Source organism: Lepidochelys olivacea, assembly GCF_965140295.1.
Source record: "Lepidochelys olivacea isolate rLepOli2 genome assembly, chromosome: 6".
Lineage (NCBI taxonomy): Eukaryota > Metazoa > Chordata > Testudines > Cheloniidae > Lepidochelys > Lepidochelys olivacea.
Window position 1 is genome coordinate 26,508,135 of NC_140416.1, and position 26,725 is coordinate 26,534,859.

A 26,725-nucleotide genomic window follows, 5' to 3' on the forward strand; every position below is an offset into this window, starting at 1 on the left:
AGTTAACTAATTGCCCTTCACACCTTCCATTCTGATGCCTGCTTCTTAGACGTGCTGGCTCTATCTTAATTGCTTCTCCATTCAAAAGCTAAGTGTCCCTACATGTGCTCCCTCAGATACTTTGTAACATGTTTTGGCATGCCCTCTCATATACAATGTATCCAGCATGTCCCATTATACAACGTTATACTTATACAATGTTATACTTCCACAGACTAAACTTTTGTGCATCTGAGGACTAAACTTCAGCTTCGTGTTTGAGGGGATCAGGCAGCTTCCACACAGATTTCCACATGGATTACATCCTTTATTATGACAGCATGTGGGCTAGCTCAGGCTGCACCTCCCCAATAGACTGATTCATTTGATTAGAAGCCAGGCAGCTTCTGTCACATTTCTCAATGATGTTTCTATATTGGATGTGTGTAGGGCCACTATCTGGTCTTCCGTGCATACTTTTACCAAGCACTATGCTATTACAACTATGTCTAGACCAGAAGCAAACTTTGGACAGGCAGTTCTTCAGTTGTTTAAGTAGTCACCTGAGCCTCACCTCCTTCAGTTACTGCTTGACTCACCTGAGTGAAATACATGTCTGTAACTATCAAAAAAGAAAAATTATCTACTTGTACTGTAATTGTTCTTCAAGAAGTGGGTGCAGTTGTGTATTCAATAACCAACTCTCCGTCCCTTTTGCATCAGTCTCCAGTTTTGGCTTTCAGTGTGAAAGAATTGAGTGGGGTTGGGGCAGTACTGCCCATAAGTACCCTGGGGAGGGGCTACAAGGATTCAAAAAGGCATGTGTGCTGCCATGATGGTTACTACTAAGCAAAGTTCTCCAGCATGTGTGTGCATGATCTTCAGTTACATAGTCACTCTTCTCACTTCCCTGTGCCCCAAAGTCTGGCTCAATCACTCCCCAATTTTGATAGTGAATGAGGTAAGGCTGTAAGAAGCTAGTCTGGGGCACTTGTGCCTCACTGCAGAAATTTTGGTGTGTAATGATTAAGGTAAGGTTTCTGCAGACCATTACCTCATTAAGAAGAGAGGTTAGATAGTGTATAGTCTGAAGCATGGTACCACACATTAAACAATGAGGATTAAGTCATTAAGGATTAAGTCACATCATTAAGCCATTTCAACAGAATCAGTTTACTCATGCTGTTTCTCCTTCACATTGAATCACACTCCATTGGAGCTGATGGACTTACAGTAGCTGAAGATTTGGTCCTAATTGTCTCTGTACCATGAAATATAGATGTGAATATAAAACTAAGTGATGTAAAAGGAAGATATGGCTAGGAATCTTGCGAGCTCTTTCTGGGCAGATATATACTAGGATCCATACCAGGCCTGTGATTCATACCTTGGTAAATGAGCCATAAGCAGTTTAGTTCAAGGAAAAATTCTTGACTTGTACTTTAAAAGTTGATGTCACAACTCGTATGCGATTTCAAAACTATGGTTTTAGTTTAAAAACGTAACTTTTTTTAGTGCAACTGAGAGGCTATATCCATAGATAATGTCCAAAAATGTGCTTCTTTTTTTCTGACTTCCCCTCTAAAATTTTATCTTGATTTTTGGACTGCAGCAATCTCAATTTCTGCCAACATAATCAAACTTTTTCCTTTCTTTGTCTGCGTACTTTTCTTGCTAGAACCAACAGAAAGCAGTAGATCATGTAATCAAGGCTGTAAGAAAAATCTGCTATGCACTGGATGGAGTAGAAACTCAAGCAATAACCGACTCTGTAAAGAAGCTGAGGAGGGCTGTTAATCTTCCAAGGAGTAAAAGTCCTGAGGTAAGCAGGTTTATCATGTGAACTTGAACACATTGTATCAATGGCATTCTGATAAAATATTTCTCAGTATTTATTAAAAAGTTATTTCCAAAGTAGTGATAACTGAAACCTCCTGCAGCATTTCTAAGTAGGGTTGATTTTTAAAAATAAAAAGTTTAAAGGGACACTTCTAACAATGTGGAAGACTTGATTAAAAAATTCCCTTTTCAGTCTGTTCAAAAGAATATTTAATTGATGGTGAATTCTTAGCATCCTTTTCTATTTCTATAAGTGATCGTGGCTTAAAATGTTTTTGAAATTAGAGAGCATTGGTATTTTCACATATTAAGTGGGTACTATACAACAGCCTGAGACTGCTATGTGGACTTGTGCATGGCAGTGGGTGCACTAAATTTGAATGAAGCTTTAACTATTAGTTCATGCCCTTCTGCAGAGAACTTCAGTGATAGGAACTTCTCCCTTTCTTATGAGCAATGATCAGTGTTTTTGTCTGTAGTGTGTAAACTACCAATTGCACTTCAAAACTCCATCTTACCTGAGTATTGAATCTGGGACCCAAGGTGCTCCCAAATGATGCAAATTCTCATACAAAAGTCACCTTAATTGAGCAGTTTGTTTCCGTGAAGTTGGCTTGCTTTTTGACAAGATCTGACTTCGCTATACCAAAAGGGGATCTTCATTTGAAGGAAAATGTCCTTTTCAGAAAGGAATAAAACTGCCGAAAACATCAAAGCCAGAGTTTTGCAGAGCTATGCCTTTTGCTGTACCACCATGCTAATATCACACTGGCATCACCCTTCCTGGGTTCATCATTGTGATGGCAATAGTATTTGTAAATTGGTTGTGAGATGTATACTTAGATTTCACCAACCAATTACCAAATGTCAGGTTCTCAGGCACTAGAACAGCCTAAACAGGGAGTCAGACAGTCCCCTTCAGACTGCGTCTGAAAAGTAAAATTTGGCATGGAAATATAGAAAATCTGCATAAAAATGTCTGTGCTCCATAGAATGTCACAGAAAAAAATCAGCATTCCTCCAAACCTTACTGGAGCAATTTCCAAAATTTCTTTGATCCACAGCCTAAAAGAAAAATTTGAAAAAGAATATGGTCTGCAGAATGTAAAAATCCTCACGGGTGGAATCATGATTTCATAACTGACAAACGGTGTACTTCTGTAATCTGTTTTAATGTTAAAAAAAAAAATCTATTTGTTTGTAACAATAAATATTTACTTAGGTTTCAGAGTAACAGCCGTGTTAATCTGTATTCGCAAAAAGAAAAGGAGTACTTGTGGCACCTTAGAGACTAACCAATTTATTAGAGCATAAGCTTTCGTGAGCTACAGCTCGCTTCCTCAGATGCATATCGTGGAAACATATAAAGCCTGCTGCAGTTTCCACGATATGCATCTGAGGAAGCGAGCTGTAGCTCACGAAAGCTTATGCTCTAATAAATTGGTTAGTCTCTAAGGTGCCACAAGTACTCCTTTTTTCTTTTTGCGAATATTTACTTAGATTACCCTTGTTAAGGGTAAGTGAAGTTCACTTCTGGAGAAGGAAAATTGCATTTAATTGGAGTTCTCTAATAGTCTCCATCCAAACACTACGTATGATTAGCAGTTGCCACAAGAGTCAAGGGGTAACAATAGATCTTTGTACATATATTTTTATCCAGTCATGTTTTTTAGTAACGCTTGGTATGTATATAGCACTTGTCATCCCAGGTTCTGAGTGTTTTATAAATAGTGTGGAGACATGGCAGCCTCTCTGTAAGTAAAAATGTAATTAGCTCTTTTGTGGAAACTGATTTACCAAGTTTTAAGATCTTTGGTAACTACAAGGTTCTTAGGTTTTATCTATATTAATAATCTAAACTTTCTTATCTGACTGAGCATGTCAGCACAATAAGTATATAAGAGAACCTTTTAACACTCCTATGAGGTAGGTATGAGGTGTAGAAGATTCACTTCATCCATGTTTTAAATTTAGCTGCCTCTGGGATCGATTTCAGCTATTTAATCATTTAGTCTCTTTAACTGATTTAGGACAAGATGTTAGAAGAAAGTCTCTACTAAACTAAAACTGAGGGAGAACTTGCATGGTGAGAGTTATTAGAGTTGGAATTTGACCAACAATCCCTCATTCATTTTGTCCAGGCATGTGACATTCCTGTGCGTTTTTATTCCCAATTTCTTCAGACCTGTATCTTCCACCATTCTGGAGGATGCTTGGGCTGCTCTCCTGTCTCTTGCAGGCAACTCACGGAGGCCATTCAGTGTTTTTGTGCCACGTGGTCTGGCTATGCCCCCACTGCTCTTTTTCATTGACAGATTCTCTGCCTCTATAGGAATAGGCAATGGCAGGGTTTGGTGGTTTTTTTGTGTTTTTGCTCCCACACATTCTCATATTTTAACTTTTCTGCTTAGTTTTTTGGGCAGTGAGGAGCAATGTTCTCCTTCAGCATTCTTCCTTCCACCTGGCTTGGTTTAGCCCGCCCTGAACCTTTGCTGCAGCATTTCTGTGCTGTCGCCTCTGCCCCTTCCAGACATGGCAGAGGAGCTGGTAAAGCACCGGGTTAAATCCAAACAGTGCTTTGTAGGTGAAGCAGCCTTCTCCAGGCTCAGCAGATGGCAAGTTGCCCCCAGCCTGTGCCCAGCCTTCTATCCCTAACTCTGGGGCTAGGAGTCAGACAGGTTGGGTCTCCTACCCGCTGAGGCAGCTGCAACTCTAATGGGCGGGGGAGAGAGAGGGAGAACCAGGAACCCCAGTGTAGAGCAGGGAGAGGCTCTGAAAGCGAGAAGGACCCTGATCACTTGACTCAGGGGTAAGTCCCACTAGACACCCGCTGAACAAAGAGCAGAGGTTTGTGGAGCCAGAAGTCCCAGCCTTAAAGTGGGTCCTCAGCACCTTGGGGAAAGAAGCAAGGCTTCTAATCAGTTCCCCTCATTCTCAAGCTGACCAGGAGATCTCTGATGATCCCCCCTGCCCAGCAGGACAGAGTTCTGAGTCAGACTTCTCAAGAGGGCTGAAGGAAGACAAGCTGCAAAAGGCCTTACCAAAGTTGCAGTAGAGCTACGGTTCCAAAGCACTCTAAAAAAAAAAATGAACCGGGGGAGGATCTAAAGGAAAAGCACAAAAATCCAGGAGATAAGCTGTTGTCGTTGTCCACCTTCCACTCCCTTACTGATGAAGATGAGCTGTCTGGCCCTGAAATCTTCCAGGGTGTGATCAGGGATAAAAGGAACAAGCCTGATAAGGGCTAGCATGTTAACAAGTGCGACATCAGGCTCTATAACATTCAAGAATCTACAGGGTCTGTTGATACCAATGGGTGACACTGCTGTAGCAGGATAGGATTCTTAGGACTCCTGGATAGAAAGATGGAGGTCACTCTTAAAAAAGGGCTTTGAAGGCTCCTCTGCCCCCTCCCTTCCCACCTTGGTGACCATCTGCTTTGCAAGAGCATCTCTTCCCTGCCTGGAAGATATCAAAGCCCTGTGAACAGCCATCACCCTGACTTTGGCTCCACTTTAAAGAAAGTTTCCCTAGCAACAGCATTTGTAGCTGATGCCTCAATAGATTCGTTGAGGTTCACAGCTTGAGCCAGGGCTCTGGCCCTGAAAGGTGGATACTCACAAAGCAGGTCTCTGCTTGGCCACGTTTACATGCTCCTTTCTGGAGAGAAGGTGTATAAGGCGATGGCTGACAATGCGACAAAATACAGCATAGTTTGGCCAGCCATCATTCCTGGTCCTCACAGAGGTACCAGCAAACAGACATCAAATTCCCCAGGGGAGAACAATGGAATCGAGGTCTGGGGGAAAAGTCCAGTGCAGTGATACTCAGACCTCAGTGGTTCAGGAGCCAAATTAGCAATCCGCATTACCCAGTGCCACAGTAGTGTGAATTCATTGTTTCATTTTCAGCAAAGTGACAGACCAGGTGATATTGTTTTATCAACTACAATTGGTTAATAACATTGTAAAAGCATCAGTGTTTTAATAGGTGCTGCAAAGAGCCTCATGACATGCTAAAGAGCCACTTGCAAGCTTGTCTGAGTATCATAGAATCATAGAACTGGAAGGGACCTTGAGAGGTCATCTAGTCCAGTCCCCTGCACTTGTGGCGGGAGTAAGTATTATCTAGAACATTCCTGACAGGTGTTTGTCCAACCTGCTCTTAATCTCCAGTGATGGAGATCACCTCAGCCCTGCCAAAATCTACTTATGATAAAGATCGCACAGGCCTGTGCTCGGAGCTAAAACTAGGAGGCGGGATTTCCCATTTCCTAAAGGAATGGTTTTCATCAACAAGTGGGTTAGGGAAGTAGCAAGCCAGGAATGTTCCCTGGAGCTGTGGGCACACCTCATCCAGTCACCCAACTCCACTGACCCTATAAAACAGTCTGATTCAGAACAAAAGATCTCATATTCTGGATATGGGAGTGATAGTGTGTTTCCTCAGAAGAAAGGTTCTCTGGCTTCTACTTCATCATCTTCATTGTACAGAAGCACATGGGGGGGGAGGAGGGAGAGAGAAGATATCAGAGCTATTCTCTGCCTAAAAAGGCAGAGTGGATGAAGGAAATGAAGTTTCAGATAGAGACCCTAGCCTCTACAGTGTCATCCCTGGCCTGGGGTGGGAGGGGTGGATTCTTGACTTCAGTAGACATACCAGAAGCTTATCTCCATAGCCCCATCGTGGCATGCCATCGCAGACTTCTGGGGTTTGCCTGTGGCAGGAAACTTCAGTACTGAACACTCTCATTCAGCCTGTCCTGGTTCTCAGGGTTTTTACAAGGATGTTGGGGACAGTTACCAGAATCGGGTCACAGGGAACTCACCCCTTCCTGGATGACATCCTGATCAGAGCTCTGTCACAATCCACATCGCACAGGGGTGCATGTCTCAGATGTTCAATCTCCTCAAGGCACATGGCTTCATAATCAGTGCCAAGAAAGGTTCTCTGGTTCCATCCAGGAATTTTTCTTGTTTGAGAGTTTCAGGAGGCTCACTATAGTGCTATGTCTCAAACTGCTGGTACTTCTGATGTCCTGCATGGGGCTCACTCCATCAGCACAATCACACATCAGAAATCTTCAGGCCTTCAATCTGATGGTGTGGTACCACTCCCTGGAATGCGTGAAAGATCAAGTATGGGTTCCAACACAGGTGTTCAACTCTGTACAATGGTGGTCAGCCCATCTGGCTTCCAGTTTAAGTCCTCTCATCCGATGCCACACTGGAGGGCTGGAGAGTTTACTTGGAAACCCAAATAGCCCAGGGCCTCTGGAGCCTGGAGGAAAAAGGCTCACAGCATAAACTTCCTAGAGCTGAGAGTAGTCAAGCTAGCTCTGCGACGGTTCCAGCATATCCTAAGGGGGAACCATGTCCTTGTTCAATAAGACGATGACTACAGTGTCATATGTAAACAACCAAGGGGGAACAAGGAGGTGGCACTACACACAGAAACAGTGTAAATAATGAAGTGGGCAAAACAGTTCCTCTTTTCCCTCTGAGAAATCAATACCAAAGGGGGTGTGAAGTAAAAGGCAGACTGGCTCAGCATGGTCAGCAACTCCGAGTGGTGCCTAAATCAGGAGATTTTGGATATCATCACTTAGATGTTCACTTTCCTTTCAACTGACTAGTTTTGTGGATGGTACAAATGCAAAGAGGCCAGAATACTTCACAAGGGAGGCAGACTCAGATCCATAGAGACAGGTGCCTTATTGCACAGTTGGCTGCAGGGACTGTTTACCTTCCCCACTACTGGAGAAGGTGGTCCAGAAAATAAAAATAGGTGATGGCAATACTAGTAACTCACTGGCCAAAGAGACCTTGGTACTCAGACCTGATAGAGCTGACATTGGAACCCCCACTTCAGGTTCCACAGAGACCAGACATCCTCTCACAATTCTTTTCTTCATCCAGACCTAAAACAGCTTCAACTAACAACCTGGCTGTTGACCAGAAAGCACATCTGTCTTCCATAGTTAGACATTGGTTTAATCAAGGAGAGTATTGACTCTAAAAGCAAACTCCTCTATCTGGTCCATATTCAACAATTGGTGCCAAGAGCACAGTGCAAACACAAGAATTCCAGCCATTCTGAACTTTCTTCAAGAAGGCATAGATAGACCTGTAGCTTCGTACAATTGCATATTAAGTGTCCGCTCTTAGTACCATGCTATTCACAGGGTCCTTGGGTTCCCTGGCAGACCATCCACAGGTTAACCACATTCCTTCACACAGTCTGATTTGCCAGACTCATGGTCAGGCCATTCTTCCCCAAATGGGACCTAATCCTAGTTTTGAGGGACCTGACAAGCCATCCCTTCGAGCCTCTGACTTCAGTGTCAGACTTTATTTTTCCATTTAATACTGATTTCTAAATAGTTGTCACATCTGCCAGGTGTATTGGAGCTGGCAGCCTTACCTATTCAGGAGTGGTGTTCAGAAGGACAAGGTGGTGCTCAGGACACCAGAATCCATCCTTCCTTCCACACTTCCCAAGAGTTTGCACTTCCTTCATTCTGTCCAAACCCCTAATATCCCATTGAAAAGGAGTGGCATACTTTAGATGTCAGAAGAGCGTTGAAAAGTTCTCAAGCATACTGAATCCATAACAAGATTAGGCTCCCTATTCACATCCTTCCACACTAAGTGCCATGGACTCAAAGCTTCGAAGTCTGCCATTGCTAGGTAGATTAGACTGTATTGTGGAAACCTACAGATCATTAGTGGTTCCTGCCCCAAAGGGGTCAAGGTGCATTTCATGAGATTCTTAGCAACTTCATGGGTGAAACAAGCAGGTCTGTTGGAAATTAGCAAAGTCATCACTTGGTCTACAGCTAACATCTTCGAAGCACTGTAGGATGGACCGTCTGTCTTCAGAGATCTCCTTTGGCAGGAAAGCGCTTCAGGCGGTAGCCTAAGAAATAATACAGATTTGAGCGAGTTCACAAAAAGGCAGGATCGTACTTTCCTACTAAACTTGTTTCACTGCTCACTACTTTGCAGATGCCCAGAATTGTGGGAGATACAGAGCTGCAGAACAGAAAATTTCTTACCACTAATTTCCTTTCTGCTAGCAGCGTCTTCCATAGTCCTAGCCAGCCTGGATGGCTTGTGAGTCCAGGGTCAGATATTAAGTGGAATTGTTACCATGTGACTGTCTTGGTCTAAGGTACAGTTATTTCATTGTCTCTGGAGTACTTGTTGTCATGCAAGTTTCACAGCTTGGGAATCACTTATCTGGCAGCCAGCAAGAACAGAGGTGATGTGGCCAGACCATCGGGCACCAAAACCCTGATCCTTCTCGGTGAGCTGCCGAGAGAGGAAAGCAGGCCAGACGTCCAGAATTGTGAGGTGCTGCTAGCAGAAAGGAACTTATCAGTAAGAAGTTTTCCATTCTTTATGCTACAGCAGTACCCCTTCATGACATGACAGTGGTGTAATGGAAGATAGAGCATCCAGGTATTGCATCATATTACAGGTTGCTTTTTACATAAGAAATTGCTAAAAAGGAATAATGGAACAGATATAGAAAAATTAAGGAGCTAACTTGTAGTAGGTCTCATCAGTTACTCACTGAACAAAAAATAAAATGTTGAAGCTAGCTGTATGGTAAAGATAGCTCTGATAAAATACACTTTTTTGAAAAAGTTTGGTGCTCCCTAGGTATATAAAGTTCATGCTTAACACTAAATTTGTTGCATACTTTGAGAAATAAGTTCTCATATCAAGAATAAATATCAATAAAAGAAATATCTTGACTATGGTTTCAGTTTTTTTCTAGAAGTGGTATATTGACACTAACAGTCCTGTTCCTCTGGTGTAGCTGATCTGTATGCCACCTTTGTGTTCCCCTAGTCCCATGGTGTAAGTTAGAGCACCCTCAACACTATTGATTTATTCTGATTTTTTTAATGGTCCTCTAGCAGCTGTTACATTAATTATTGCTAACCTGAGCAGTTTGCTCTGGTCTTGATCCCTCACTGTGAATCCTCAGTCACATATGGTAGCTTTTATGGACTTTCTGTGCTACAAGAGTGCAAAGGGACCAAAGTGTGAGCCTAAATCTGGCCCAGTGTTTCAGATAATCATCATGTGTTTTAAACTACAAAGTTTGTCATTGAGAAGAATGGCAATTGGGGGTTATTTGGATGTAAGCTGCTTCAGTGTTCTGAAATTTGCCATAACTTACTGTGCAGGTGTCCTTAAAGCCCGCTGATGACACTAGCAACAGTTCAGTTGGTAAGTAAAGCTTTTAATCTTATTTCAGAATAGTTTTCAAATGGTGGTTTTAGGAAGATACGCATTAAAGATGTATTATAATCTAGGTTCATTGCAGCCTGAAAACCCTGTGCAAGTGAGCATAGACCAGTTGACTGCAGCAGTCTATGCCCTTCTTCACCTTCACTTAAACTCAGGCTGCAGTAGCAGCCATTCTGCAACAAAAAATAATAGAAGCACTAAGGAAGCATGGACTGCCACAGAGCATCTGCAATTCACAATATTTGCTGCTCATGGAATTCTTACCAGTTGGGTGTCAAAGTGAGTAATTTTATTAAACTAATGTCCTGTTTTACAAATTGGTTATCCATCTCTTGTTCTTCCTGCTTCAGCATGCTGACTTTTCCTTTCCAGTTACGAAAAATACTACTTGGTTTGCTCTCTGACCCATAATGGAAAAGATCTGTTTAAACCCGTTCAGTCCAAGAAGGTTGGCACATACAAGAATTTCTTCTATCTGATTAAGTGGGATGAACTGTAAGTAATTTTAGAACTTCTGCTCCTTCATTAAAATATTCCTGTCTTTAATTATAGTATTTTCTAACTATACTTGGATAGTTAATAGAAAGTTACGTAAGCTGCTAATTCTGTTGAACTCCTTAGTGAACTTAGACTTTCTGTGATCACACATGTCTGACATGTTAATACTGTCTGGGTTAGAGTAGCACTTTACCCTAATAATTTTGAAAGTCTGGAAGTAGAAGGAAGAAACAAATGCCCTCTAGTAATATGCTGATTGTTCACATTTATAAATTGTCGGAAAACTCATATTTTAAAAAACTCCTCCCTTTTTGTGGGCACAGTTTGCACCTATAAAGAGGTAAACCGGAAAAAGGCTTCAGTTATGGCCCAAATGTCTAGGGAGGGAAAAACTTGTTAGTGTTGTAAGTACTCTGGAAGTTTTGTCTTTAAGCATTTTTCAGTGATAAACTAATCTTCACTTAAATGCAAGTAGTGCGTTTTAACATTCCTTTGCAATGTATGACAATTGTGCATATGTTCTAATTTTTAAAATCTTAGATGGGAGGGCTGCTGCTGACAGAAAGGCAGACTCTTTAAATGATCACTTAAGATTTAATAGCAAAAATGTCTGATTTTCTTATCTTCTGTGTGGGAATGTTTAACTGTCCTTGATGAGCTAATTTAGATTTTGATTGGTGGGGGCGGTGGGGTGGGGAACACAAGAGGAGAACTGGATTGATAGTGTCCTAATCCTAGGGGTTAAGTCGACTCCTCTCACCCATACACTGTTTGTTTTCAGTACCCTCCCCATCAAACTTAAAACAATAAAAAGTGCCCAGACATAAGCTTTGAGCACCTTACCCTTTGTTTAAAATCATAAATTTAAATACACAGTTCAACTCTCCACTTCTATTAGGCAACATCTTGTAATCCAAATCCCTACAAACCTACCCACCTGCCAAAACCTTAGTTCCTTATCTCTTCAAAGGTCAGGTTAAACAAATGGGTACTGCGGTCAACAAAATCCTGGCTATTTTATACCAGGGCAGAACATTATTTCAGACTCCACAGGACACACTAGAGCATGGTGAAGTTGCTGCCCTCTGTTATAGTGAGAGGGATCTAACCTGAGCATCTCTACTGATGGGCAGTGTATCACTGGAGACAGGTGGTCTCTTAGGCTAATTTCAGGCCATTTAATGTAGGAAGTGTAGGGTTGTGGCATATAAAACTGACATTACAATAAAACTAAAGAATACGTCAAGACAGGAAAAAATAGTGTGAACTTTACTCTGTACACTGAATTTTATTAGTGTTTAGTAAGATTTGAAGGTTCTACTTTGTGTGCCATTTGAGAACACACAAATGCTTACATGAAACAGCAATTCATTTGGATGAAAAAACCTATTGTCTCAAAGCTTGACTTTAATATTAAACTTAGAAAAGTAGAGGGTGTTAAACCAAATCTATAGGCCCTGATAGTGAGCAAAAAAATTGGAAAAAATTAATTATACTAGACAGTCCAGCTCCTTGAAAAGAACATGTAATTTTACGCAAGAAATCTTGTCCATTAAGAGGTACTTTTGAACTTAGATATGATTCAGGGTTGTTGCCTTGCGCCCTTCAGAAATTGTTACTGACACTAGAGATGTGATGCAATGTGTGAATAAATTAAATTTTGCATATTAATGTTCAACACTAATTCACTTCCTTTTGAGAACAAAAAGCATTAACAAATATTGTAACTTCCTTTAAAGATTCTAATGGTTTCTTTTCTTCTGAGTTGTCTTCTTTAACATACTTTTATTTTACAGAATCATTTTCCCTATCCAGATTTCACAATTGCCATTGGAATCTGTCTTGTGTCTTACTCTGTTTGGAATATTAAATCAAAATAGTGGAAGTTCACCTGATTCAAATAAACAGAGAAAGGGCCCAGAGATGTTGGGTCAAGTTTCTTTACCTCTTTTTGACTTTAGACGGTAAGCATACAAAAGGTTTGTTTTAGCGAATGACTTGGGTTTATAAGGGGATTTAGATGAACTCCACAAGTGCAGAAGCTGCTTCTTTGCTATTGCTTTTAATAGAACGTGCTGTGTTGGAAGTTACTGTTAGTTAGATATGAAGGATCAACAGTAAATAGAATTCTGCTTATAAGATGTTACTATTCAAATACTTCTGCAGTCTCCTAACAGACTGACTAGTAGGGTTGGGTTGATAGGCTGTTTGGATGATATTAATAATCAAGGAATGGTCATATTTCACCCACATTTACATGATAGTTTTCCCAAATAGAGACCACAGTGGGTAGCAGTACTTCAGAGTAGCAACAGTTTGTAGTATAATAAGAGCATCCTTGAGGCAGTCCACTGACTTCCAGCATAGGAGCTGGTGAACAATAGATTATATAAAAAGAAAAGGAGTACTTGTGGCACCTTAGAGACTAACCAATTTATTTGAGCATAAGCTTTCGTGAGCTACAGCTCACTTCATCTGAAACCTGTCAATAGATTATATGTATGTAAGTGTCCCCAAGTGTTACTGTCCAACATTTACTGAATTAAAAAATATACTCCTTTCTCTACTGATTGAGAACCTTCTATAGGGAGGGAGAGAATAGCACTTAATGAGCAGCATCAGGGGCAGAAGGTGTGAAAGGCAGACGAGTTCACTCTGTAAGTGTTAAGGAGACAGGAGCTGGTAACAATGTGGTGGTAGAACAGATTTGGTTAGAGAGCAGAGCAGCTTGCTCATAGGTCTTTCACAGGGTTCTCTTCCCAATAGGATTACTCTTGCTTTAGTACAGCTAAATTCCATTGCTTTGCTCAGCAGGAGTTGACTCCGTGTTAAGAGCTCTTTTGTCCAGCTCATCACCTTGAACAAATAGGGCATCATCTGAAACCTTTTTCAGCCAGGACATTGAGCTTATGTGAACAAGTCTTTGGGACTGTATATCATTGAAAGAAACTCAGTTCTTGCAGTGCTCTTAAATGGAGATTGGAGGAAAAGAGGCTTTTTAAAAATGTTATCTGGGACTCACCTTTACATTCCTTCTGTGAAATTCTATTTTTAGTGGTCTAGAAAGCAGTCAGTCTCTTCTAGTCTCAAGTCTTCATATGATAGTGATGTCTGGTCTTATTACTCTGGTGTAAGCTTTTTTTAAAAAGATAAACCATATCAAACTTCGAAAGAGCTTAAATACGATAATGCCTTCTACAAAAACATTAAATAAAAAGTGGATAGAATTGACTTTATACATTTAAGCTACATTAGTGTTACTAATGTAGTACACTAATTCTGTAAGTTGCTTATGCAGTAGTTAGAATGATTATGAAAGCTCTGAGTAAAACAAATACAGTTTGTAAGTAACAAAGATCACTTCCAGCCTATCCACATTTAGGAAAAGTTTACTGGTTCACAGATTTACATCCAGAGATCAGACAAACTAGAACGAAATGCTTTCAAGTTTTACAGACACTGAACAGTGGTTTCTTGTCTTAGACAGTGAAACTGTTATGTGACTTAAACTGACCCCAGATTATTACATTTAAAGGAGAGTATAAATTATCAAGGTATTTAATTTGTCTTTTTAAGGATAGTTTTTATGTACCAGTAACTAGTGTTTCTCTTTTTTTCTCCCCCCCCCCGGTACATTCACACTTATTAAATAGTGCTCGATTCTTTTTGCAAAGGACTTAGTTGACAGTATAGATCTGGGGACATTGGTACCAGTAATGCTGGACACAAAGCTACATTAGCAAGAAGCTCTTCAGTCCCTAGTCATTGGTGCTGGATACTTGACATTCAACTCAGTGATAAGCTCAGGCACCTGCATACTGTTTACGATGGACATAGTGCTTCATCTAGTGCAATGCAACCCTGATCTTAGTCATGGCCTCTCGTCTCTACAATAATATGAATAACTACTTTGAGTGGCTCTTCAAAATTGATGCTGGACTTACACCATACCAATTTTAGTCAAGTAGATCTGAAGACCCTCCACCATCAGAAGGGATTTTGAGGCAGCCCTCATGGTCTTTGCTGATCCAGACAGTGCTTCTGCCATAAAGAAACCCTTTCTTCCTTATTTTTGTAAATGAAAAGCAACAGTCTTAACTATAAACAAAAGTAGGTACAAAGGGGCAGGAGACCATTAAAATTAAGGGAAACATTTTGAACACTGAGTTTTAAACCTTCAGCTGTTGAGCAGGAACTTAAAGGCAGTTGGAGCCATTCCACTTGTAATGCTCCATGAGGGAGGGGTAAGTGGCCAGTATAGGCTAGGAGATTCCAAAAGCTCATAAGGTGCTTTGATTCCACAAGTGGGAATATTCAGAGGCCTCCTGGAACAAGAATCGGAAGATGAATCAGACATCGTTTACCAGACTTGATGACTAAAATCTGGATTATAGGATTTAAAGTAACTTTTTTACAAGGTGTAATAAGTGTGCAATTAAAGGAACGTAAAGAGAAAGTGGTAAATATTAGAAAGCTCTGCGTCATTGAAGACCATTGGCCCAGATCCAAACCTTGCTCAAGAAAGCTGAGGAGCAAAACTCTGGCTGGGGATGCAAAGGTAACCTTAAGTCACGTTTGTGCTTCTCTGATCTTGAGCTGATCTGCCCCAGACTAGTTCCCAGGCACAGCTTGAAGCCGCTTGAGGGCTTCTGCAACTTACCTTTACAGTTGCTGACTGGTGGATGTCTACACTGCAAAAAACACCTGTGGCTAGCCTGTGTTAGCTGATTCGGGCTTGCAGGGTTTGGGCTATAAAATGGAAGCATAGACATTTGGACTCTGGCTACATAACTGTTTTTTAGCCTCACAGCCCAAACCAGCTGCCCTGGGCAGTGACACTTGGTATCACACAGGTTTTTTTATCCTAGTGTAAACCAACTCTGAGACCATGCCAGGAGCTGGTATCTCTGCAGCCCAGGAGTGCTCTGACCACACCTGCTGCACCGTTCATGAGGGGGTGATGCATTACAGTGGTTGTATGCTACCTGAGGACCCCCTATTGTCAGGGACACACAACTGCCCTTACACAGCTGAGGAGCTGGTCCTATGGTCCTGCATCTAAGTTTTTACCAAATAGGATCGAGCTTATCTTCAGCTGAATGTCAAGTTGTCAATTTAATTATATTGTAATGTTGGGCTACTTGGAGAGAATCCTATCAACAGTTTGAAGAGCAGAGAGATGGATAAATTGTACTTCACGTGCGAGAATTATTTCAACTCCCTGAAGCACAAGGATCAAAAAGGTTAGGCCAAAGTTGGATGAATAACATGCAGCAGTAGATGTGGAAATGCTAGCAGAGACTGACCGTGGACTACTACAGTTGAACACGGGCCAAGGTAGTTGAGGGATACAAGCCAAATACTCCAGCTGCATTTTCAAATTACATCAATAACAAGGGGATCTAAAAATTGCTGCTAACTAGAACATTGAAGATTCAAAGGTCATTACTGTGCTGTGAGAATCTAAAGCCAGATTGGAAGCACTTGTGATGAAGTGTGGGTTTGGAAAGCATACAGCTCTTCCATTCTTGCTACCACATAAGGGAACTAACAAGTGCTTGAAAGAATACTGTGTAATTCTTAAGGGCTAGATCTGTGTTCATTTGTTCTTCAGTGGCATGTAATTAGATGCATGGTGGTTTTTTGTTTTGAATTATGAACCTCATATTAATAAAGACTAAGGTAGCACTGCCTCTTCTTTCCTCCCCCTCTTCCTTCCCAGCCCCTTCTCCTCAACACACTGAAGGCTTGATCGTTCCCCTTACATCTTTTTCAGGAAATTAAACTGCATTGACTGGAAGATTTTTTTTTTTAAGACTACTTGAGGCAAGAATTCTGTTCTGTACAATGCCCAGCACGCTGTTAGAACTCCGTAAATATATAACTGTAGTGACTCATACTAATTAGTATAATTGGTTAGTAGTAATGTGAAGTTATTAGCAAATGTTGCACCTGCAGCTAAACCAATATGTGGTTTGATCAAATCATAGAAGCTATAGATGAGAAAAGATCCCAAGTCCAATCCTTGTTGGTGCAGGATTGTTGCCTGTAGAATATTTACTTTGTCTGAAAGCTTTATTCGCTTCACATGGGCAACCTGTGCTCCATTTTATTTATCTGAGAGGCGAGACATTTTTCCCTTAGTCAAGTCAACCATTTCACTATTTAACTTTATCCTTCTGCCTGTGCTGGCTTAGAGCTTCTCTCAGGTTCAAGCATTTTGAGGACTTGAAAAAAAAAAAATATATATATAGAATATAGTTAAATGAACATATAGGAGAATGAAATTCTTCTTAGTAGAGATCATATTCTTTGTTGGGGATTATGATTTTGAGCAGCCAAACAAATGGGCATGCTCCCAATGTTCCCTCTGAGTTCAGAAGCTTAATATAGAACCTCTTTGGAATAAGAAAAAAATTTCCTCTTTCAGGGACAGTTATAATTTGATACTTGGCCTGCTCTCAGTTTGAGAACATCTATATTCTGTGACAAATTTTTGCCATTATAGTGAACCTATTGATAGTCCATTTAAATTATGAAGAGATACCAGATTAATATTTTTATCATTTGTGAGCTATCTTCTTTTAATGGGTGTTTGATCTGCTTCCCAGACTTCCTACTGTTTCTCACAACTAATTGTCTTTTTGAGGAGTAGACACAAGTTATAGTTACTGAAATACTGTGCTTTTTTTTGTGTGTGTGTGTGTTCTTAGTTTGTTAACTTGTGGGACGAAGCTCTTACATCTTTGGACTTCATCACATGTGACTGCAGCATCAGGAACTGCCCACAAAAGAGGAAATCTCATGGAAAAAATAGTATTGCAGGTAGTGTATTTTCTGATTTAGCTTTAGGGTTCTTGTTTTGACTTGAGTAGATACTGTTTGACTGCCGTAAGTGATCAAGAACTTTGTCTGTCTGCAGAAATAGATATCACTTTTGGGGGGGCACGGGGAACCTCTTCATTGTTCGGGCTATGGTAGGGGATACCAAACCAAAATACCAATGTAAAAACTAGGGCTGACGATTAATCAGTTAACTCACGCAATTTACTCAAAACATTAGTTGCGATTAATTGATGTTTGAATCACACTGTTAAACAATAGAACACCAATTGCAATTTACTATTTTTGGCTGTTTTTCTACATTTTCAAATATACTGATTTAAATTACAACACAGAATACAAAGTGTATTAGTGCTTGCTTTATATTTTTATTGCAAATTTTTGCACTGTAAAAATGATAAACAAAAGAAATAGTATTTTTCAGTTAACCTCATACAAGTACCATAATGCAATCTCTATTGTAAAAGTGCAACTTAAAAATGTAGATTTTTGTTACATAACTGCACTCAAAAACAGAACAGCGTAAAACTTTAGCGCCTAAAAGTCCACTCAGTCCTACTTCTTGTTCAGCCAATCACTAAGAGAAAAGTTTGCTTACATTCAGAGGAGATAATGTTGCCAGCTTCTTGTTTACAGTGTCCCCTGAAAGTGAGAGCAGGCGTTCACATGGCACTCTTGTAGCCAGCATTGCAAGGTATTTACGTGCCAGATATGCTAAACTTTTTTGTGTGCCCCTTCTTGCTTCGGCTACCATTCCAGAGGACATGCTTCCATGCTGATGGCACTGGTTTAAAAAAAATGTGTTAATTAAATTTTGACTGAACTCGTTTGGGGAAAATAGTATGCCGCCTCCTCAGTTTTACCCGGATTCTGCCATGTATTTCATATTATGGTACTTTCGGATGATGCCCCAGGATGTTGTTCGTTTTAAGAATACTTTCACTGTAGATTTGACAAAAGGCAAAGAAGATACCAATGTGAGATTTCTAAAGATAGCTACAGCACTTGACCTAAGAATTTGAAGTGCCTTCCAAACTGTGAGAGGGACAGGGTGTGGAGCATGCTTTCAGATGTCTTAAAAGAGCAACACTCTGATGCAGAAACTACAGAACCCAACCATCAAAAAAGAGAAACAACCTTCTGCTGGTGGCATCTGACTCCGATGATGAAAGCAAACATGTGTCGATCTGCACTTCTTTGGATAGTTATCGAGCAGAACACGTCATCAGTGTGGATGGTTGAAGCATGAAGGGACATATGAATCTTTAGCGCATCTGGCACATAAATATTTTGCAACGCCAGCTACAATGGTGCCATGCAAATGTCTGCTCTCACTTTCAGGTGACGTAAACAAGAAGCAGGCAGAATTATCTCCTGCAAATGTAAACAAACTGGCTTTGTCTGAGTGACTGGCTGAACAAGAAGTAGGACTGAGTGGACTTGCAGGCTCTAAAGTTTTACATTGTTTTATTTTTGAATGCAGTTCTTTGTACCTAATTCTACATTTGTAAGTTCAACTTTCATGATAAAAAGATTGCATTACAGCTCTTGTATGAGGTGAATTGAAAAATAAGATTTCTTTTTTACAGCAAAAATATTTGTAATAAAAAAAATAAATGAGCACTGTATGCTTTGTATTCTGTGTTGTAATTGAAATCAATATATTAGAAAATGTAGAAAACATCCAAAAATATTTAAATGACATTCTGTTATTTAACAGTGTGATTCATTTTTTTCATCACTTGACAGTCTGAGTAAAAACAGTGATCATTGACCACTGATGCAGTAGTTCAGTGTTAAGGGAGCCTTTTCAGCTTTCTGAAAGCTTTTTAAGACTGGCTTCTGTTCTCATTTTTCAGGTTGACTTTCCCTCCCTGGCTTTTGATACTGTATACAAAATTCCGCAAGCTGCAAATGGTTTGGTACATCATTCAATAGAAACATTGGAAAAAAATGTAAAGGAGCGTCTTCTTGCTATTCTTGCCAAAGATGGCAGCCTTGGGTATGTTCATCTATTGTAGCAATATTTTATCTTTCTACATGTATGGAACTCTGTGAAGAGGAAATTAAGTACATAACTTTAGTTAAATTTCCTCTGTATTAGTCTGAAATATTAGCTTAGTGTTTTTGAAGTCCTGTGATTGACTTCAGTGTTCTGTATGTACCCCAGAAAACAGTGGTCTTGAAATTACAAAACCTACTTGTTTTTTCCACAGCTTGTACCCAGGCATCTTCCTTGTTACTAGACTTTTCTCTTTTTGACCCCTTTCTGCAAAATGTGCTTGTTCGGACCTCTTCAGACTGTAGGACAGTGGTGGCAAATTAATGACCTGGCAGGTGCTGCGAATGAATTTCTGGCTTTTGGGAGATGAGGGCAGTGGTTATTTAAAATGTTGCAAGGCTACGAGAGAACTAGAGAAGGAAGGAGAAAATGGGAGACTAGAGTTCTACTAAGGGTGGTGCCTGACAAAATTTTATAAATGCTGTATCTGTTTAACATCAGATCCTCTATTAGAACAGGATTACTGGCCAGGATTCTGTATTTATAACCGTCTTAACTTCATAAACAGCACAACATTCTCCATTAATAAGGCTGAAATACTGTTGTGAGGGGAGCCTCCTTTGTGACTATATCCTGACTCTCTTCTCCCCCCCTCCCCCCGTCTTTCCCCCCTACCTGGGAAGGAGATGGGACACAGTGTTGCTTGTTATCTCCTAAAACTTGTCATCCTTACTAAAGGCTGACACACAATCTATAGCCACATATGCCCCCTTTCTTTCACATAAATGAGGCTTGTGTGCCTGGGTTTAGCTGTGCAGTGCTCATTATGAAGAGATTCAGTAGAACTGGAAACACAGGAACCCATTTTTGGGGGGAAATCTATGTAATAAACTTTTCACAGAACAGTTGATAAGTTTCCTGAAGCTGCTATATACGCTTGAGAGATCACTAAAAGAAATTAGGATATTGTAGGTGGCAGACTTACTGTGTCATCTGTGCTGAACTAACACTGCAGTATGGCATTTGGTGCTCTGCCCTACTCAATTTCGGATGAAACTTTAAACGATGATAAAGTTCTGATTGCTTTGAGCAACAATCTACCATTTCAGGGGTACCTTCCTTACTGCCTACTTAAAACTTTGTAGGTTGTATTCGATCTTGGAGGTAGATGAAGTGACTTACATATGGACTTTGGCAAGTGCTTTGGTATTCTTCAGAGTAACGATAGTCATTCTTATGAACTAAACTGCTCTTTGGACTGTCTGCAGGCTATCAAAGGAAGATAAAGAATTTTTGTGGGAGAAGCGACAATATTGCCATGGACACACAAACAGCCTTCCAAAAATATTAGCTAGTGCCCCACACTGGGACTGGGCAAGTCTTCCTGAAATCTACTCACTGCTTCAGCAGTGGCCTCCCCTACCTCCTTTGACTGCACTGGAACTACTGGATTCAAAGTAAGTGAACTTCATAAATTATAGAAACAAATGCACAATTTGTAATTGTGCATTTAAATTGGATGTTTAACTTTTTTCCAATGTTATTGTATTGTGCAAATAGTTAGCATGCTCATTTGTAATTCATTGTAGAATGTCATCCGCTGTTGAATTACTACAAGTTTTGTAGGGTGCTGCAAAATGCATTGTAAAGTATGTCCACTGCACGTTCTGTAATTTTGTTTACAAGCTATGGCTTCCATTAACTTAAATTGTTTCTCTTTGGCTTGCATGGTTGGAGGTAGCTACTGAATGGGCTTCTAGTTAAAGTGCACTTTGATTAGGGTTTGATTACCAACAAAAGATGACTTCTAAACTCTCATAAGAGGATTATCTGGATTTCCTTCACTTGTAAAATATGGCCTAAATTTTTATACCAAAAACCCCATGTCTACATTTCAAAAGCTGTTTTAATTTCTTTGATAAACTCAGCCAAATTGACATCCTACCATAACATTACAAGAGAAGACTTTAGTGACTCACTTCAAAATCTATCCTTTTACTATGAGAATAGGTTTGCTATCTAAGCAAGCTGCTAAGACAAATTGTTAGAGATAGGCATCCCTGTGCCTGTGTTTATACTGTGCATTCTACATGGAGGGCCTGATACTGTTGGGAGTGGGCAAGCACTGCCAAAATAAAAATGTTAGCTCCCAAGACTTAGTCGTGTTTCATGTGTATCTCTGCTGAAGTTAAAACCAATAACAGTGAGTGTGGAGTTGTGATGCTCTTGCAGGTTTGCAGATCAGGAACTGCGAACCACAGCTGTGAATTGGATTGAGGCAATAAGTGATGATGAGTTAACAGACTTCCTCCCCCAGTTTGTGCAGGTGAGATTTATTGCTTTCTCTTTTGGTACATTTTCCAACATTAGAACTCCTGAAGAAAACATTTTTTGGTATATTTTGGGTGCAAAAACGCACATCTGGGTCCTTTTTTTAATTAGTGTTGCCATTAGAAGGTTAGGTACAGAGGTGCTATGAGTGATATTAAGTTACTTAATTTACATGCTGGGTTAGGAAGAACAAAAAATAGAATTATATTAGCACCTTCTGGATTCGTGAAAGTGTACCAATAAAATAAAAACCAGCAGGATCTTATTAAAGGGAAAAAGGCAAAATACCACATTTATTGTGAATACAGAAAGAATCATAGTAAGTAGTTAGTTATAGCTATAACATTCCATTCAATCTCATATTTATTCACACATTCATTCATACAAACACACAGGTTCTGCAAGGCTGTTATCACAGTTACCAGCCTTAGAGTTGCTCATGCCAAGCCACTGGCCAGGTGGCCTGGACATGAGGAGGGAGCAGGGCCTTGTCAGATGCTCATCTGATGCTCCTGGAAGTTGGTTTGCAGAATCAGACCCCAAAGTTCTCACTTTTTAGAGTCTATTTTTATAGGAATTTCTTCCTATGCCAGTCTATGGGAATTGCTTCATCATGCTGTTGCTGAATCAATCAGCAGATAGCACATTCCTGACGGCTCCAAGATGTTATCTTGTTCTTTGGTTCTCCCATTCTTGAGGCTGTTGGGTGGATTCCAGTCTGCCCTGCGGGGGGGGGGGGGGTCCTCTGGTTATTTCCACTTGACGCCTTCTTCAGCCGATGGACACCGGATTCTTAGGCTGGCACCTCCCTGATCATTCAGTTATTATCCACACCAAGCATCCATCCACATACATCCTCTATCTCTATTTTAATCACAATTGTTAATACAACAAAAGGGTGGGGAGTCTCTGGGTGCTGTTTCTGTTGTTAGAGTATTGCTTTGAGTCTCTCTCTCTCTTGTGAATTGCTTTGAGAACAGACTGTCTTAGAATGTACTAACACAGTTAGCAGCTTGCAAGTTTCACACATAGAGGGAGAGAAACAGTACCAAAAACCAAGAGACCTCTTAATTAGTAATACCCTGGAATTGAAACTCTGGGGAATCAAACTCATTTGTGATTTTAATTCAGAACTTCTTTAATATGATCCAACAAAAGACTTTGTACAAAATGGTCACTTTTTAAACTTTTATATAAAAACAATAAAAAATAAATACAATGAAACAAAACACATACAAATGCATAAGGTGGAAATAGCATATCAATAACAAAATTCAACGTTCATTATTTGCAAAACCTGGGGGGGATGACCCCATAGAGGTCCTGCAAAGCATCAGTTATTAAAATGACTAAATAGGTAAATAAGTGAGCAAACAACCTGTGAGTATCGGGGACTAATAAATACTAAACTGAAAAGGTAAACAATTTTCATGTGTGACCAAATATCCCAGTATTTTTTCCAAGCACTTCTCTTAGACAGTATTTTTTTCCATTAATGCAGTAGTAGAGTGCTCTCACTAACCCAGTCTGTGTATGAAGGAGGAATTGAAGATTTCCATCTTCTCAAAATAACTTTTTGGCCACTACAATAGTTACTGCAATCCATTTCTTCTTACCATCTGGTGGTAATAAATCATCCAGCACCCCTATACTATGCAAGCTTGGACAAGGAACGATGGTGACACTTAGTGTTCTTGAGAGCGCACTGAATATGGTGATCCGGAACACATGCATTTTTTGACAGGTATAGAGGATGTGAGAAAGGTTCGCATGTGGCTCTTTGCATCTCTAACATTTGTCATATGTTACCAATCGAGACTTAAACAAAAGTTCTGGAGTCCAGTAATGCCCGTTTTTTGTATTTTGTTCTGGAGGAATTGCAAGGATAAAGAACTTGAAGTATCTTTTTTTCACATTAAGCCAGTTATCCTCCTGGGTTTCTGTTGCAGTACTAAGGCTAAGATTTTTTGGGGGGGAGGGAGGTTCCCCCATTTTTCTTTCAGATTGAGATTGAGAGGGTACTGCAAAGCATTAAAGCATTTTAAGTAATTCCTCCAAAGTTAAGTTTGTTTCCTTATTTCTTAACAGGCTCTTCTAGAGGTGAGAGAGTTAAAACAGACCAATTGTCTCCCTATCTTTGCGTGAATCCTTAAGCATAGCTGCTGAAAAAAGGAACTGAGACAGTGGTAGCTGATTGTTATCATGTGATCAAGGGAGACCAGTTTATGACATTGTATATTCAATTTTTGTTCCTTTTTCTAAGCGTGGAGTTGGCCTTGATCTTGAGGCATGGGTTATCCCATAGTGGTATGAAGAGAATTAGTAAGATCAGATGCTGTAATTGTCTTAACACCTTGCAGGATGCCCCATGTAGATGCAAACATTGGATTTTCCCTTAAGGGTGTGGGTAGCCTTTAAAATATAGAAGAGGGGGAGCCAAATGGCATAGCTAAGTGTAGTGGTTTTTTTGGTCTCAAACCAGGCTGGTATGTATACAGAGGCACTGGAGAGGGAACCATCTTAAAATTGGACACATTTGGAATGCTAGATAATAGAGATACAAATCTGGCAACCCCATACCTCCAGTTGCCCAGGATGTTTTAAGGGTCTTGTGTGACAAACAAGGCTGTTTTTATCCCGTATAAATTGCATGATAAGCCGATTTATTGAGCAAAAAGTGAGGGAGTGACCTTTAAAAGCCAATAGGCTAATGACATAAATCAATCTGGGGCAGATATTTATTTTGGCTATTTTTTTGTTCTCCTGAGCAAGGATAGAGGTGGGGGAAATGTCATTACTGACATCCCTGGTTATTTTCATATATAGTCTATATTTATAAAATTGTTACTCTTTAAAATACCACTACAGCTTCAGGTGTCTGTTTTAAATTTAGTTTCTCAATCATCTAAAACTTTCACAGATTATCTGGGATTAATAGCCAAAGCTAGTGGGTTTACTCTGCTCTGAGACGCTAAAGATTCTCTGATCACCACTGAAGTTTAAATGTTAGAGGTAACTCCCCAAAACAACCAAAGGCAGTGTATAATCGAATATAAAAATTGACTGATTTTCTTACATTTAGGCATTGAAGTATGAAACCTACCTGGACAACTCTTTAGTCAGATTCATTTTGACTCGGGCGTTAGGAAATATTCAAATAGCACACTGTGTATATTGGTAAGAACATGTCTTTCATTATCATTTAATTATAGTCAGATTGGTGTTTCCAGAATAAAGTAATTTTGTCTAAATGCTAAAATTTCAATAATGTTTGACAGGTCAATGGATGTTACATCAAGTCAGCATAATATGCAAAAGATAGTGTTCCTTGTAATAAAACCAAATGAATCCATAAGAACCATATACATATAGTTTTCAGAATTACATTACTTGCTGTAAATCAGTAACTACTTATGTGTGTGCAGCGTTGTGTAATATCACTTGTTAACAGACTTTTAAAAAAAGGCTTGCTATTGAACTCTATCTAAAATGTTCGCTTTAGAGGGGAAATATCGCTTTGTAGGGAAAACTAGTAACTTACATACCTGCTATTTCAGGCTTTTGAAGGATACCCTACATGATGCAAAGTTTGGGGTAAGGTATGAGTGTATTCTTGGTGCCTTCCTCTCGGTCTGTGGAAAAGGACTGAGGGAAGAGCTGGAAAAGCAGACCAGACTGGTACAGCTTTTGGGAGTGGTTGCAGAAAAAGTAAAACAAACAAGTGGATCTGCTAGGCAGGTGCGTATGCATAACTTTCAATTTTGTGTGTTAAAGAGGGATACAACTGACTTGAATTTCAAAGTAAATTTACTCAGCTTTCACATTAAATACAGCACTGTATAAAAGTATAGTAAGATGTTTTTCATCAACAGATGTTAAATGTTTCTTCAACAGAGTAATAAAAAAATCAACAGATTTTTGTCAATGACTAATCTTCAACTGTTAGCTGTAGCTTTGGTGGGGGAGTAGTTATGATGCGAGGAAAGGAACTGACAATGAAAAACTTCACTGGCATGGCATTAGGGCTGTACTGGTGGCGTTATGTTTTTTGGATGAGAAATAAAATAGAAGTTGTGACTGTGGTCACTTAAAATCCCATGGCACTCCTCAGGAATTAGGGCATTGGCTCTGCTGTTCTACGCAATTACTTTGCTTGTCAAAAATATCCCTGTTGGTATTTTAATGGATTAATGACAGTTCTGCATTTTTATTTATTTATTTATTTGCTCTCAGGTTGTCCTGCAAAGTGGTATGGAACGTGTACAATCCTTTTTCATGAAGAACAAATGCCGTTTGCCTCTTAGTCCCAGCCTTGTGGCAAAAGAATTAAATGTCAAGGTACAGTATGGAAAGATTTTTAAAATCAGCATTACATGCTTGTAATTCCTGAAAATGATCAACGTGTAGAAAGGAATATTTCATATATATGAAATGCGTTACACTGGTGGGGGAGCTTTTTAATAAGAGCCTTTAGAACTAGACAATAAAATTAAATTAGTTGACCAGAGAGACAAAGATTGTGGAAATTGTTACTCAGCTAGACCAAGGTCTGATTTTAATTTGCTACTTCATCAAAACCCAGTGGAGCTCTTCTTGCATAGCAGCAAGGACCTGGTCATACATGAAAGTCATAAAAACATTGTGTGAGAACAGAGGAAGTTTCAAAGTACGTGAATGGAAAAGTTAGACAGCCTCCAGCAATGGTCAAGGGAGAAGGAAATGTACAAGACTGGCTGCTAATATTTTGAAGTATATATTGTGGGATGGAGCTAACCAGCTGTGTGATTGGATGTCTTCCTCCATGCTAGGGAAGACTCTATATTTTAAAATAGGAGTTTTTATGCAACTGGGAAGGTTAGTGAAAGCAAATTTGCAAAACGTGCAAGATCTGACAGTCTTTAAAGCCTCTGAAGCACAAGTTGCATACACTGTCTTACATGCTTAATAATACAACGCTTATGCATTACAC

At 39.9% G+C, this 26,725-nt stretch overlaps 1 protein-coding gene across 2 annotated transcripts in view; it reads left to right on the forward strand.

Annotated features, from left to right (window-relative positions):
* PIK3C2A (phosphatidylinositol-4-phosphate 3-kinase catalytic subunit type 2 alpha) overlaps positions 1–26,725 on the forward strand; it is a 173,260-nt gene that overhangs the window by 124,511 nt on the left and 22,024 nt on the right. For both annotated transcript variants that reach the window (XM_084629854.1, XM_084629853.1), the window contains exons 9-20: positions 1,658–1,801; positions 10,019–10,061; positions 10,148–10,361; positions 10,455–10,577; positions 12,377–12,544; positions 17,294–17,405; positions 19,283–19,425; positions 20,694–20,882; positions 21,658–21,751; positions 24,839–24,933; positions 25,314–25,494; positions 25,990–26,094. In XM_084629854.1, coding sequence (XP_084485980.1) covers positions 1,658–1,801; positions 10,019–10,061; positions 10,148–10,361; positions 10,455–10,577; positions 12,377–12,544; positions 17,294–17,405; positions 19,283–19,425; positions 20,694–20,882; positions 21,658–21,751; positions 24,839–24,933; positions 25,314–25,494; positions 25,990–26,094 — 1,611 coding nt within the window. The remainder of the gene's footprint in view (positions 1–1,657; positions 1,802–10,018; positions 10,062–10,147; positions 10,362–10,454; positions 10,578–12,376; positions 12,545–17,293; positions 17,406–19,282; positions 19,426–20,693; positions 20,883–21,657; positions 21,752–24,838; positions 24,934–25,313; positions 25,495–25,989; positions 26,095–26,725) is intronic.